Source organism: Sparus aurata, chromosome 8 (genome assembly GCF_900880675.1).
Source record: "Sparus aurata chromosome 8, fSpaAur1.1, whole genome shotgun sequence".
NCBI lineage: Eukaryota > Metazoa > Chordata > Actinopteri > Spariformes > Sparidae > Sparus > Sparus aurata.
Window position 1 is genome coordinate 20,803,145 of NC_044194.1, and position 14,275 is coordinate 20,817,419.

The 14,275-nt window shown below is 38.4% G+C and overlaps 3 protein-coding genes and 1 non-coding gene across 4 annotated transcripts; all 4 read left to right on the plus strand.

The window, feature by feature from the left end:
- Window positions 1–448: 448 nt before the first annotated feature.
- Window positions 449–4,274, plus strand: bet1l (Bet1 golgi vesicular membrane trafficking protein-like). Its single transcript, XM_030425185.1, has 4 exons — window positions 449–544; window positions 1,477–1,562; window positions 1,920–1,976; window positions 2,245–4,274. Exons 1-4 carry the CDS (start codon window positions 526–528, stop codon window positions 2,410–2,412), a joined length of 330 nt encoding a protein of 109 aa, XP_030281045.1. The 5' UTR covers window positions 449–525; the 3' UTR covers window positions 2,413–4,274.
- Window positions 4,275–5,010: 736 nt separating this feature from the next.
- rps13 (ribosomal protein S13) lies at window positions 5,011–8,551 on the plus strand. The gene is made up of 6 exons (XM_030425887.1): window positions 5,011–5,122; window positions 5,635–5,683; window positions 5,793–5,871; window positions 7,280–7,449; window positions 7,760–7,860; window positions 8,476–8,551. The coding sequence occupies exons 1-6, from the start codon at window positions 5,100–5,102 to the stop codon at window positions 8,507–8,509; spliced, it is 456 nt and encodes a 151-aa protein (XP_030281747.1). The 5' UTR covers window positions 5,011–5,099; the 3' UTR covers window positions 8,510–8,551.
- LOC115587392 (small nucleolar RNA SNORA19) lies at window positions 8,147–8,278 on the plus strand. Its single transcript, XR_003985046.1, has one exon. It is a non-coding gene; the product is annotated as a small nucleolar RNA SNORA19 (small nucleolar RNA).
- An 840-nt stretch (window positions 8,552–9,391) lies between the features above and the next one.
- On the plus strand, window positions 9,392–13,954 carry LOC115586667 (protein phosphatase 1, regulatory subunit 15B-like). Its single transcript, XM_030425886.1, has 3 exons — window positions 9,392–9,816; window positions 10,932–12,241; window positions 12,999–13,954. Exons 1-3 carry the CDS (start codon window positions 9,654–9,656, stop codon window positions 13,206–13,208), a joined length of 1,683 nt encoding a protein of 560 aa, XP_030281746.1. The 5' UTR covers window positions 9,392–9,653; the 3' UTR covers window positions 13,209–13,954.
- Window positions 13,955–14,275: the final 321 nt, after the last annotated feature.

Here is a 14,275-nt window from a genome sequence, read left to right on the forward strand (position 1 = left end):
ACTGTCATGGAGGAGGTACTGGAAACAAAATCACTCTAACTCAGTCAATTATCACTAAAGTTGGTGACTAATAGTTGACAAGCAATTGGTTGTCAATTGTTGCAGATCATGTATATTTCTCTATACTTCTCTAACAGCAGCGATGGGCCACCACAGCAATTAATTGTTAAAAAACAAGGAAATCAATAAATTACTCTTCGACAAGTGACAGCGTGTTAAAGGACTAACATTGACTACTACTACTCCCATCCACCGGTTTTAACAGACAAGAATTGTAAGGGTAAATACTGGGATCATAATTTAGGACAGCTACAGGTTCCACATAATATCTACAGGATCATTTTACTTATGAGAATAGAAGAGTACGAGTCTGATTAGGGGATTTGTGGAAAAATCTGGAACTGCAGTTGTTGTTTTTAAACCTGATAATGTATCCATACAAGAAAACATCTGAAGTATCTGAAGTAAACAGGAAGTATCGTCGAACCTGCCTGCGCACAGCTGATCGTGACGTCACTCGTCAACATGGCGGACTGGAACAGAGGTAATGTCTTTGACACGTATTCATTTCTAAATGTTAAGACTTTGACCGCCTCTAGCAGGGCAGAGCTAACCTCACAGCGATGTAATGGAGTTCATAACATAAACTACAGTTCAGACTAGTAGTTCAATTTGTGTCTGGGTTTGTTTCCTCACTTAGAGCCGAACACAAGTCTGGAGCTAGCTAGCAGGCTAACTAGCTGAAGACTTAAACGTTTTAGAGCTTCTGGGTTAATGTTGCTGTCCGAACATGAAACAGCTCTGAACTACAATGAAAATACCAACATTATTGTCTCAGATGTTAGTGATAAGCTTGATTTAATATGAGCACATAGTTACCATCTAAAACTCCGAGGATGAGATGAACTCTTGTTAGCCTTGTATATTTAAACTTGTAAATTAGCTTGTTTACTGTCGGTAACGTTACATTGAGGAACAAACAGAACCTTGTTAACAGGACATGGAAAATCATGTTTCCTGTAACATAAATCTGTGTCTATTCCACATCTCACACCCCGACAGAACTTACCTTACCCTAACCCCAGCCAGTCATCCGCTAGCTGTGCCAGAAACTTAAAGGATTACTCCACCAATTTTACACATTGAAGTGTGTTTACAGATCTTGGGGAGCACTGCTGCATATGTCAAAATAAGTAATAAAAAGCCTTCCGTGGCTCCAGAGGAAGCTGGATGTAATGTGATAAACCTCCTCCAGGGTTGTAACCCAGTGGCTAGGCAAGTAACAGAGCGATGGAGCCATGACATATTTTTGTTGGCTGACACAGAAGTTAGCATCACTCTGGTTCCCTCTTTGGGATTTCTTAATTGAATTTTGGAATATCACCATCTAAAGTCGCCCTGTAAAGAAAAAGTATACATAATGTCTACAGTAAGTGCCTACTCAAACTAAGTTAATTCTTTAACCACTGTTTCCAGGTCATGGCTCTGTGGAAGACATGCTGGATGCCGAAAACAAACGGATAGCCGAGAACCTGGCCAATAAAGTCTCCAGACTGAAATCTGTGAGTCACAACCAACAGTCACTCTCTTCATCTACCTGTATCATAATTTTCAATAAATCTGTAAATGTTTTTTAGACAAGGCAATTCCTCAGGTTTAACCACCTAAATCATACATAAATCAGATAAGAAAGTTTAAAGATTGAGGGTGTCATATGGGACAGAATGTAAAGCCCCTTGAGACATGCTTGGGACCATAAGATAAATAATGAATTACTTGACACTGATGTACAGGATGTTCTTTTCTTGAAATCTGCATTGATGTCTGTAGTTGATTTATTTCATTAATCCTCTGTTTATGAAAGTGCAAGACCTGCCATTTTAACTTTTTATCCTCTGTCCCGTCTCTGAATCTGACAGCTGGCATTCGACATCGATAGAGAAGTAGATGATCAAAACGAGTATCTGGACGGCATGGTGAGTCCTTCCAATCCATGAAGCCATATAGAAATTTTATAGGATAGAAGTACACCAAATGACTGCCATTAAAAAGGCTTCAAAACAAGAAGCTGCTGTCCACTGACCTTCAGATACAGCCACACAACTTTTCTGGGTTTAAATGCATTTTTTTAATGTACAGGGGTGTTAAATAACAGATTGTCTGAAATATTATGCCTGTGACACTCTCCAATTTGTGAAAGCCCTTTCACAATCTTTTCCCTCTCTCCTCTCCTTTGTCTACAAGGACTCGAACTTCCTAAGTGCAACAGGTCTGCTGACCGGCAGCGTGAAACGTTTCTCCACCATGGTCCGATCCGGCAGAGACAACCGCCGCATCCTCTGCTACGTGTCTGTGGGCCTGGTCCTGGTCTTCTTCCTGCTATATTACCTGGTCTCCAGAATTCAACGCTGACAGGAAAACCAGATCACCGAGGAGCTGGTCCTAATGTGGAGCTCAGACTGTAGAATCTGACATCATAATCATCTCTGTGGTTGTCCTGCACATGAGAAGACTTTTTATTCTGCACCAAAGTGAGAAAACAAACCGGATTGTTGAAAACATTTTGTTGATTTGTTGGACTGACCAGCAGGGAGTTTTGGTGCAGGGGAAACGGTAGTGGGTGTGGTCATGCCTAATGAATATTATATGCCTGGACTTGGGGCTTTTCCACTGGGCACGGTTCCTTCCTACGGCAGCCAGGAAATCTTAATATGGGTGAATTGAAGGTACAGCCTTAATGCAGCACAGGTGGGAGTGGCACCAACTACAGCTGATATTTCATCACAGGGTAGCTGGGTCTCGGTTCCAGACTGAAAAATTATTTAATGCAAGTTTTGAGTCCTACCTACGCAAATTCAAAATTACTTAAATATATTTTGAAGACTAAAAAACAGGGTAGTGTTGACTTTTGACCCACATAGCGTGAAAAGACAAAAAATCAAGACAGCTACTGTCATGAGGGAAAATATTACATTTTGCTTTTTCTTTATGAAGTTTAATTTCCATTTCGATTGATGTCAACATGCATAATTTGCTATTTCCTGTCAAAACCTAAGACTTTTATTTATTTTATTTTATTTTTAAAGATGTTTAGTGTTCAGTCTGGAGTAGTGATGGGGATTTGGACACAGCATGTGACGATTTGCTGTTTTAGCGTAGGAAGTGACACCACCACTTGATATTGGCTGGCCTTGGGTGCACCAGGTGATGTCACCATGTGTTGAAAGACTGTCAACTAACTGTTTCATTTTCATGTCTCTTTGTTTTTTTTAATTTTAAGGCTCATTGTTAACACAGGTCTGTGAAAGCAGCTTGCTGTTGACTTTTTTGTAATCTAATGATTTTTATATATTTTGTTCAATTGATTGACAGGAGATAAGATTGTAGGCCAAAACTACATACTGTAACATGTGATTCTATTTTTTCTAAAAAATTATTTAAACATCAGTTTGTTCAGCTGTGTTTTACTTCAGCTCATGAGCAGTATTAGTTCATTGTGTGTTTGCAGTTCAGCCTGTTTCCTTCAAATAATAGAGAGGAATAATTGGGACCTGTTCTGTTTGTGCTGTACAGGGACATTTCCATCGTTATAACTTGTCTTCTAAAATTATATTTCACATCCAGTCCTTCTGAAAGAGACAAAAGAAGATTTAAGAGGGTAATAAAGAGTTTACTTTCTTTGTCTGTTTACATTCCTGCTGTCTGGACTGCTAATTAGCCACAGCACACAAATGGTTTTAATTATGGAACTTGTAGGAGATAATAGCAAAAAATATATCTATAGCACAGTCTTCATCAACAAAGAGAAGAATATTTTTATTTTCATAACATAGTATGACTGAGATAAATTGTATTTCAATAACCAAATGGAAATGAGTTATAATTTAATAAAAGACCGATTGCAACAGTATATCACATATAACAAGTCTGATTTTTATTTCTTTTATATTTATGTGAATGTTATTTCCCAATATGAAATTATAAATGCTTCATGTTCAAACCAGGAATAAAGTTCTTAAATGTTGCTTTTAAGTATAATAAAAGATTTTTAAAAAAATATTGAAATCACACTTTAACAACCTTGTTGTAGTTACAGAATGTAACCCCCCTACATACACATATTTTTGTATTCTAGTAAGTTTATGAATTAATCAGCTCTGCAGTGCGGAAGTTTTTACCACAAAAAATATAATTTGAAAAACAAAATTAAAGACTGGACATATGAGTTTGTTGAAATGGAATTTAACATGCAATAAATTGTCTTTAAATTTTGATTATCTGAACCCTGTGAAGTTCTTTCTGTGTGTGTATGTTATGGCCAGCGTACCACCTTCATGATCAAACTGACAAGTAGCAGTGAGAGGACCATTGAGACACACTGCTGTCTGTAGTAATCCTGTAATATTCTGATAGTGTTTCTATGAGCATTGTGTTCCATCTGTGAAGCTAAAAAGAAAGAAACCTCTGTAACATTTTATTTTAAGGGGACAAATCACTATGAATTTACTAAATTAGATGTTTGATGTTACCTGGGATTAGAAAAATAGCCCTGTACTCCACAGAAACACAAATCAAAGCGTTCAGTAAAGTGAAGGGGATGCTTATCTACTCTGCAGAATATTCAAATGATTATCCCATCCTGTTTTTCTGACATCAGGGACAATGTTGGAAATGCACTGTCACCGATATGCATAAAGACAATCCATTAATTTAAATATTAAATAAATAGATTAAAAAATAAAAAAAAAAAAGGAATAAAAAAAACAAAACGAAAAAAAGTTAAAATTGACCAAAAATTAGGAACAGAAATTACAAGGTCAGGACTGGGACAAAGAATTAGCACAGTTTAACAGTTAGGACTGATATCCTTCTTTGATCAAATTTTATCGACACATTGTCAGGATGACAGTAAATAGAAATGCATTTATATGAAAAATCTATAAATGAAAACTACATAACCCCAGATCCCTGTGTTTGACTGGAAAAGACTGGAAGGGCCATCAGCGTCAAGACTTCTTTACGTCATTGCGTCATTTCCGACGCAGGCGCAAAATACCATTTTCTGTCGCGTGTGCGGCCTCTCTTCCTCTACCGCCATCATGGGTCGCATGCACGCTCCCGGGTGAGCTCTCTTTTTATCATCTTAAGTAAAGATTTTGTGTGTTTTGATCGGCTTTGACGGCAGGTTATAGCTTGTAAACATGTTGTGGACGGCTGAGGAACAAATTGAGCTCTTGAATTCAACAAGGAAGCGAGAAAATAACTATTAATGTGCACCTTCAAATCGACATCCATCTTCAGCTAGCTAGCATTAGCCAACGGCGCTAGCGGCTCACCACGATTTAGCATCTTGCCTTGATCGGCCGATTTAGACAGTTGCACATTACACATTTATATTCTAAATGCTAGATCTGTACGTGTTGTTGACGAGAAAAATTTGACCCCTGGAAAGTCGTAACTTGACGTCAAGTTTACAACACGTAGCGGTAGCACGAGTGTGGCGTTAGCGCTATCTGGCCCGTCTAGATATTGGCGTCCTTCATTGCTCTGAAACATGCATGTGTTGTTTCCTTTCACGTTTCACCCTCAAACTTCCAGTGTGTCTAACTAATCGCATGTCTTTCTTTTCAACAGAAAGGGCTTGTCCCAATCAGCTCTGCCTTACAGGCGCAGTGTTCCCACAGTAAGTATTCAGAAAGTTCTTTCAGCCTCGATCAGTGACTGTAACGTTAGTGTAAAATCGGATCTGGATCGGTCTGGTCAGTCGGTAATCATGTAAATATCACTTGCAGTGGCTGAAGCTCACATCTGATGATGTCAAAGAGCAGATCTTCAAGCTGGCCAAAAAGGGTCTGACCCCCTCTCAAATTGGTAAGTGTTTCTATGAGATACCTGGGTAGAGAAATGTTATGTTTAAAGTAGTAAGTGTAAAGCAGGAATGACTTTGTGACAGCCAACTGTACTTGGTATACAGGATAAACTCAGATCTTTTTGTGCCAGATTGGTTGAGTATGTGGATCACTGCAGAAGCATATTTGATATTGTTTTGTGTTAGCTATTAGATTGAATTTGCATGACACATTTTTTTAAGACTGTTAAACTGAATTTTGGTATTGGCTAATATGAGCAGGATCGTTTGATAAACAAATGAGTGATGTATAGTTGTGACACTGTCAAATGGTGAGGGTAATGTACACTTTGCATCTCCTGAACCTTCACAACCCTTGTCAATTGTGTTGCTGTTTAAAACCCAGAATATATTAAAGTAGGCCAGCTTGTGGGACAATGTCAAAAAGTTAAAAAAAATCGGACTTGATATAATTTACATATGAATATATTGCTTGCCTGATATTTTATTATTTTAACACAGGGCGCTGGTACTTCATGGGTGACCATGTTGCATCAGCTGTCAAATGAGCTTTATGAACTCAGTCCAGTGAATTGTTAGCTGTAACATGGGTCAGACAAAGACCATGGATAGGCAGTTCATATGGACCACTGTCAAATCGGCAATCTGTCCACACAAAGTGGTAGGAAACGATCTGCATCTTTCATGAAAAATAAGTGCTGAAGTTACACTATGGAGTTGTGTGATTACATACCTTGGGGGGCTTATGAATTACACACCTTTTTTAGAAAATGGTTTTTAATGGAGTAGTATTAGACCAAAATCACATTGCAAATCTTTCTGGCAAAAACTACATCAGTTGTCATTGATTGTAGATGATTCTCCTCACAGTAAAGGTTTGTCCTCCCCTGTATCTGAACTATTTATTGGATCTTTTGGTGATTGAAACATCTGAATCTTGGCCAATTTAATAGGACCAACTAGAGCTGAAAGTTGACCCTTCACAATCCAAAAATTAGTAAATAATTCTGCTAGGGCCGTTACATTCCTTGATAACAAATCATATTTGGTAAATATTCACAAACAAAGCCATGTAATCTGTTTTGAGAACCCAACAGCTTTCCTAAGCAAAAGCCGTACCTTGCTGAATGTTTTGTAAATCTTTAGTTTTGAAAAAGCTTGGCACAAGCGCAGTCTCATTTATATAACCTGGTGCATTTGCAAACACCATTCACTCCAAACATTAAAGTGCCCCTGCCTTTGAAACATGTTTCAAACACATTGGTTGGGTTAAAATGGAGGTAGAAGATTGGGCTCCAAGTTTAGCTTTTGATACTGACAATTGTTGAATGTTAAATTCACTAATTTGCCACAGGACAGCTGATGGGACAAAAGCATACAACTTAATTTGACTCACTCACTGTGTTAAAGGTGTGATTCTGAGGGACTCCCATGGTGTGGCCCAGGTGCGTTTCGTTACTGGCAACAAGATCCTGAGGATCCTCAAGTCCAAGGGTCTGGCCCCTGACCTGCCTGAGGATCTCTACCACCTCATCAAGAAGGCTGTGGCAGTCAGGAAGCATCTGGAGAGAAACAGAAAGGTATAACAAGACTTGTAATTTGCAAGTTCCACCCATCGTTTGCATGCCAACTTGGATAAGGAAGCTTTTCTAAAACTGTTTCTATTAGGTTGAGTTTGAGCAGCAATCAGTTTTTAAAAAAAAGTCTCATGACATTTGTTTTAAATTTGTACTGAAATTAAAATGCTCAAGGAATATGATACAGGCGAAAGCTCAGCAATGATAAATGTGCTCCAATAAAACCACAATAACTTCCTTATTATTGAGGTGTACTTTGGAGCATGCACATTCAGCAATTCATACTTAATATAACATGATTTTTTTTCTGCAGGACAAGGATGCCAAGTTCCGCCTGATTCTCATCGAGAGCAGGATCCACAGGCTGGCCCGTTACTACAAGACCAAGAGAGTACTGGCCCCCAACTGGAAGTAGTATGTATTCCTTCTGTTTTTTTTTCTTTGGACAAAGATCACAAGGCAATTGTTTGTCTGTTTTTTGCATATGGCTGGGCAGATTACAACCTGCCAGTGTCTTTCTGGGGTGTATGATCAGTTGATCCTTTGCTATTAAAGAATTTATTGATGACTTTTTTTTTTTTAGCAACACTTTTTTCAAATCAGTTTGCTATTTTTATATAAGAAATTGTGACACATTTTAACTCAACAGTTTCATAGAATTACCATGAAGTGTTCTACATGGGCTTAATTGCATGGAAAGATGCACAAATCATTGTCCTGCTCTCCCTGTCATTGAGAGTTGTGATATTTCTGTTGTGCTAGAAAAAAAGCTGGAGGTAAATTAGCAGAGTGGCTACTTGGTGCCATCTTTGCCAGTCCCCTTCACACAATGAAACCATACATTTTGTTAAATCTTTTCTTGTATATTAATTTACAAAAATGTAGACCTTGAGCTGACTTTGGAGTTCTAAGTTTTGGGTCATTTTACTTGAACACAAACATGGATGTTATTGGTCTGAGATTACAATCAAACCATAAACTGTACAAATTGAGTGCTCCCTCTAATGGTTGTTTTCTTTCTATTTACAGCGAGTCCTCTACAGCTTCTGCTCTGGTGGCATAAACTCTACACTTTTTGGATTAATAAAACAGTTGAAATTGGAAATTTTGCTGTTTGTTTATTTATTATTAATACTATGAGTTACTGTCTAGTGAATACTTTGTTTATCATGAAATCTCAACAAGAAATGGGTTAGCCAATAGTTTCACGATTAGTTTTGGCTTGGATATTGCGCATACATTTTATGCATACTAGTGGGTGAGTGAAAACATGTAATTGGATATTGTAATTGGGATACAAAAAGAAGAACTGAAAAACTAACTTGTAAAGTTACAGAAAAAAAAATTCATTGAAATGTTTCAAAATAGGATTACAATTTGTTTTTAAATAAAGTGATACACTTGTCTACTCATGCACACACAACTGCTTCATGAGTTGAACAATATCAGTAATTTTTCTAAAAACAAATGCACAATTTATTAAATTGAAAGTAATTTATATTTTCTTTGGTCTTTATTCACATGTTAATGTTGAGGTAATCCAATATTAACCCAAAGTGAACAAGTTGCATTACTTAAATACATTCATGCTTTAATTACTTTACCATTTTTTTTATTTTCTTTACAGGTAATACTATCATTACTACATTTTTAAAGTAACACTGGTTGTATGAGGGATTGTTAAATTCAAACAAATCATGTTACATAGAAAATGAAATTTCGCTGGGAGTGTTTCAGAATTCCCCACAATATTGCCATTATTTCGCTTTTTAAACCTCGTTTTCATTTAATCTGAGAGGATGGCCGAGGAAATTACGGGCACTTTCCATGCGTCACTCGTGGGAGATGTTTTTTACGTGGTGGGCGGGACTTTCGGTAAACGTAGCTCGCTGTGCCCAATCAGAGCGCCGCCTACGTCACGGCGCCTGTGTCTTTTAACAGATAGTGTTGCAACAACGAGTCATTCGCCTAAACTACAACAACGACGATAACGTAACAGAGAAACATGGAGAAAATACATGAGTGCATTTGACGAAGGAGATCGAAAAATGGCACACACTTGCCGGAAAATGAAGCGACAGCACATCGACGCCTATCTGTCACTGACAAATACGCGAAATCTGTTTGTTTTCGACGAGGAATATCAGAATACGTGAGGTTTTTTTTTCGTAACATCACCGCCACAAGCCGAGAGGAGAGAAGCAAAAATGGCTACGATTGTTGGTCCCGATAAAGGTTCTGAGCGGGCGGCGATGGAGAGGTTCGGTAGCGGAGGAATGGCGCTTCTTCCCTGGACTAAACAAATACTCACCGTACTGTGGGAACAGCTTCGGTTGCTGGTTCAGGTCATTTACTACACTTTCATGTCAGGTAAGAGCAAAGTAAATAGAAAAACTTTGTTGTTCTGTCTTTGTTTATTTGCGTTCACTCCCGCCATTACTGTGGAAAAGTTGTGGTTTAACGTTAATGTTCCTGTATTTGACCGTTGGGGATCGTTGAGTCGCCAACTGTACGATACTGTCCTTTGTTTATTGATATACTGTAGGACACGACGTAAAGTCAATATACACATTCATTATCATACCTAATAATAAATAATAATAATAATAATAATAATAATAATAATAATATATTTTTAACTACAAGATCAATTTAGGTGTCATTACCTATTTTTCAGAAGCATAAACTAGCTCTCGTCGTGTGTTTCGTCATAAAGGGGCACTATATAGTTTTGGAGAAAAACTTTAATACGAAAATTGTAGGATTTGCAATATGGATGAGGTAAACATGCAAACTCAATAATATTTATTTTATACATAACTGAATAGGCCTATATGATCTGTTCTCCGCGGAACACTGTTTGAAGCTACAAAGGTGGCAGGGTCCGCCACATATCAACAAAGTAAAACAGTATGAAAGTGTGTTGTCCTTTTTAATGTTACATTGTTTATTAAGTCATGTAAATGAATACAGTTTGTTTATTAAGTCAGTTTATGCGTTGAAAAAAAGATCAGCAAACAATGATTTTCTCATCTTATCATTTCTTCCCCAAAACTACAAAGTGTACCTTTAATCCATTCATTGTACTACTACATCCATCTATCACATCAATTACCATCAAGTTCATGTTGATTCTCCATAGTGATTTAAATATTATCAGGTTAAAAATCAATAAAACAAACAAACAAAAACAGTTCTGCTGTCAGATTTAGAAATACTTAAAAGTGACACTAGGTGGCATAAATGGGCACTGTGTATTTATATCAAAGTAAAGTTCTGATTGTAATAATATTTTTCCTATATCACCCAGCCATGTCATGGTTCTATTATGGTCTTTAAGCACAGAGCAATTGGTTTTTATTTAAAATAACTAAGTACTCAAAGAAGCAATAAAGGAGATGATAATGAACATAACACAGAATGTAACTTTAAAAAAATATATTTTAATTTAAATCCACTCTAACACTTTTCTTCTGGTTTTCCAGTTTTCCAGATGTTCAGGTTTGAAGTTCACGTAAGAATCACGGACGAGACAGGTCAACACATCCAGCACATGACCACGGCTGCAAACCCAACTGAATCTTTCCTGTTCTCCTCGTTGTTTGACGGAGACAACGGCGTGATGGTTGGAGGTTCCAATCCCCTCTCTAACTTCTGTGCGGATGTTGGCGACCCCTTTGCTGGAAAATCCACTGCTGAGGCCCTGCTGTCCAGTCTGCGTGCTGACGACCTGTGCTGCGGACTAGTGGATGATTTTGTGTCCAGAACAACTGGCAAAGAAGACGGCATCTTTCTTGGACACCAATCCAGCTGGAAAATGGGGTTCCCAGGCGAGTGGAACATCTTTGTATCAAGTAACGACAGCTCCAGTTCAAGTGACGCCTGCCGTAAAAGTAGCGAAAGAGGCTTCAAACAGGATAATTCAAAAGAGAACATTTTCAAACAGGACACTTCAGAAGAGGAGAGAAGCTCTCACTGGAGCAGTGAGGAAGACCCAAACGTGGTAGAATTTGACAGTGAGGAAAGTAAAGCGCTTTGGGAGTCTCTGTCAAAATCTAGTGATCCTTACAACCCCTTCTTTTTCTCTGCAAGCATTTCAACAAAGACAAACATGGGGAGAAGTAAAAGCGAAACAAGGGACAGTAGTGATACTGACTTTATGTCAGTGAGCAAGACCAGCGAGGAGATGTTGGGGCCTCGAGGCCTGAATATCTGGGTCAGTCGCTCTGACAGTGAAAGCAGTTGGAGCAGCTGGGCCAGTTCTGATGGTTCGACCCCCGGCATCGACGAAGAGAGTGAAAGACTCTTGGAGTTTTTCAGCAGTCCTGACCCCTACAATCCCATGTGCTTTACAGCGTGTACAGTTAGCACAGCACCTCAAAACACCACCACAGTCTCCAAACAACAGGCCCCACATCCTGCACCTCCTTCTAAGTTGGACACAGACACAGAGGAGGATGACGAAGAGGAGCAGCTATGGAAATCTCTCTGCACAAAGGATGACCCGTACCACCCTCTCAACTTCCAGGTCTGCCTCCAGAGCTCTCAAACAACAACACTCAAATCTGGAAAAGGTCAAGACACCCTTGATGTTCACACAAAAAAATCACCTACCAAGGGCAAGAAATGTGAAAAAGGGGCAAAAATGCCCAGAAGATCCAAAGTCACCAAGCCCACTCTGCCAGACAGACATTTAAAGAGTCACTCCCATCCAGACAAAACCCTGGTGCCCTGGAAGAGACCAGGACAAACACAAGACAAGAAGAAAAGCAAGGACAGCACCACAGAGAAAAAGGTCACTATCTATACTAATTCATATTTAAACTGCCAGACAGGATTAGATGCAGCATTAAAGTTATAATGAGCTTTTATACATCAAGACAAAGAATTAAATAAATGTTACAACTCTCCTTTAATCTGATGTAGATCAAATCATTTAAACTGGAAGTCATATATCAAGGGAGTGTCTTCTGCTGACTTTAACACCCTCGTGTGAGTAAGTCTAGGACGAAGGTTGATTCCTGGCTCAGCAGACACTGACTACTGCTACTGCCCTGCTCAGTGTACTAAACTGAGTTGTTGTTTGTTGTTGGTTAGCAACGCCGGTGGTCGTCATGACTAAGCCAGTCATGTGATCCTCGCAAGTCAGCAGAGAGTTTTACTTCCTCATGGACTAAATGAAGTTGCGGCAGTATTGCAGAGTCATTTTGAATTACTTCTACATTAAAGCCTTGTTACATCAGGCGCCAAAAACCGAGCCTCGGGCAGATAATTAGTGACAGTCTTGGTCTAAGTACACGCCTGTCAGTGCTGGGAAAGTACATGATGTTTGTTGTGTAGTTTTATTTTATTTTTAATTTCTAGAGTATCATCCCATGGATTTTGATGCTTTGGTTAGTAATAATCATAAAAATAGTAACTTTTAAATTAATTAAATTAAAAAGTTACCTGAATCAGTAGCAGTTTATAAAACTAAAAGACGCACACAAACATCATATGATCACTTTAACCAAATGTATTGAACTTTTGTCTCCATGTCTTCTGGATTTCAGGTGCGTTTTTCTCCTCTGGTTCAAGTCCATGTTATGCAGACCTGGCCATTTGCTCGACAGGCGTCTCGTAAAGGACACTGGGAACAAATGGCGCGAGATCGGGACCGCTTCAAGAGGCGGATCCAGGAAACAGAGCAGGCCATTGGACACTGCTTTACCCAGCCCCACAGAGAGAGGATGCGGGCGTATCTGGACGGTGCCTTCAAATAAATAAGTCTTGAACACTGAATGTTTAATTTCCTTTTTGGATGAGAACTTGTGATTGGTTGCAATGCAACAGTGATTTTGATTTAGGCCAATTAGAAATTTGATGTTAGGCCAACTTTATTGTACGGTGTCAAGTTGAACAACCTTGTACCTCAAAAGGTTTTATACATTGTGTGACTGTTGCACTGACTGACACTTTCTTATATTAACCTCAGCATTGATGTGTGGAATGTTGTTTTGTATGCCTTATATACTAATGACCTAGTAATGTAACTTATTTATGCCCTATGGAGCTTGTCATTTATTTTCTACCTTTTGGTTCTGACTGTTTTTTAAGTGGTTTTATATGTGTGAACAATCGACAGTGGTGAATCTAGAAGTTAAAAGTAGATACGGATGCTAACATAAGAATGCAGAGCTTTACAGTACAAAGTGTTTTGAAAAGTTATGTCTAAGCATGATGAATACATAAAATGTTTTGGTGCAGTTTTTGTCTTATTGTTCAAACATTTTAGTTCTTGATATTTATGTTGTCTTGTACTTATTTATAACACAGAATAGCCTTTTAGCTCAAGGCATGAAGATGGATGTCTTCATTGTTATACTGACTGGAAATGTTAGAACACTTTGTCCTGTGACTCTCTCAGCTTCTCATGGTACCATCATGTAGCCAAAAACATTCAGAAAATCAATTGTAGCAAATCTGTCATTAGGTGCTTTGTCAAATCAATAAAATTTGTCACAATGTATAATATTTCTCTGTTTTTCAGTTTCAAGAGACGCATGAGGTGTAACTTAGAGTTATGTTACTAAAAAAAGGGAGAAGCAAATGACACACAGTTAGCGTACCCCAACCAGAATTACTTCCTGTTATTGAGTCATGCATGCAATGCAAATTTCTTTGGAATTTCTTGTCTGTCATTTCCTGCCTTGAGCGTAGAGAGAGTACACAAAGTCCCTGAACAAGTAAACAGCACACACAGGAGGTCAAATTTCTTAGCGAGTTGTTTTTCCAAAGTTCAAAATGCCTGCGACATTATCAGCTGTGTTAGGATACATTCTTGGTGACC

What these genes read in the sequence shown, in the direction of transcription:
- bet1l (XM_030425185.1), top strand. An exon ending in AAGTCTCCAGACTGAAATCT is followed by an intron (nt 1,563 to 1,919) that starts GTGAGTCACAAC and finishes TGAATCTGACAG; the next exon opens with CTGGCATTCGACATCGATAG. An exon ending in ACGAGTATCTGGACGGCATG is followed by an intron (nt 1,977 to 2,244) that starts GTGAGTCCTTCC and finishes TTTGTCTACAAG; the next exon opens with GACTCGAACTTCCTAAGTGC.
- rps13 (XM_030425887.1), top strand. Translation starts at nt 5,100, where the DNA reads ATGGGTCGCATGCACGCTCCCGG. An exon ending in ACAGGCGCAGTGTTCCCACA is followed by an intron (nt 5,684 to 5,792) that starts GTAAGTATTCAG and finishes TATCACTTGCAG; the next exon opens with TGGCTGAAGCTCACATCTGA. An exon ending in ATCTGGAGAGAAACAGAAAG is followed by an intron (nt 7,450 to 7,759) that starts GTATAACAAGAC and finishes TTTTTTCTGCAG; the next exon opens with GACAAGGATGCCAAGTTCCG.
- LOC115586667 (XM_030425886.1), top strand. Translation starts at nt 9,654, where the DNA reads ATGGCTACGATTGTTGGTCCCGATAAAGGTTCTGAGCGGGCGGCGATG. An exon ending in TTACTACACTTTCATGTCAG is followed by an intron (nt 9,817 to 10,931) that starts GTAAGAGCAAAG and finishes CTGGTTTTCCAG; the next exon opens with TTTTCCAGATGTTCAGGTTT. An exon ending in ACAGCACCACAGAGAAAAAG is followed by an intron (nt 12,242 to 12,998) that starts GTCACTATCTAT and finishes TCTGGATTTCAG; the next exon opens with GTGCGTTTTTCTCCTCTGGT.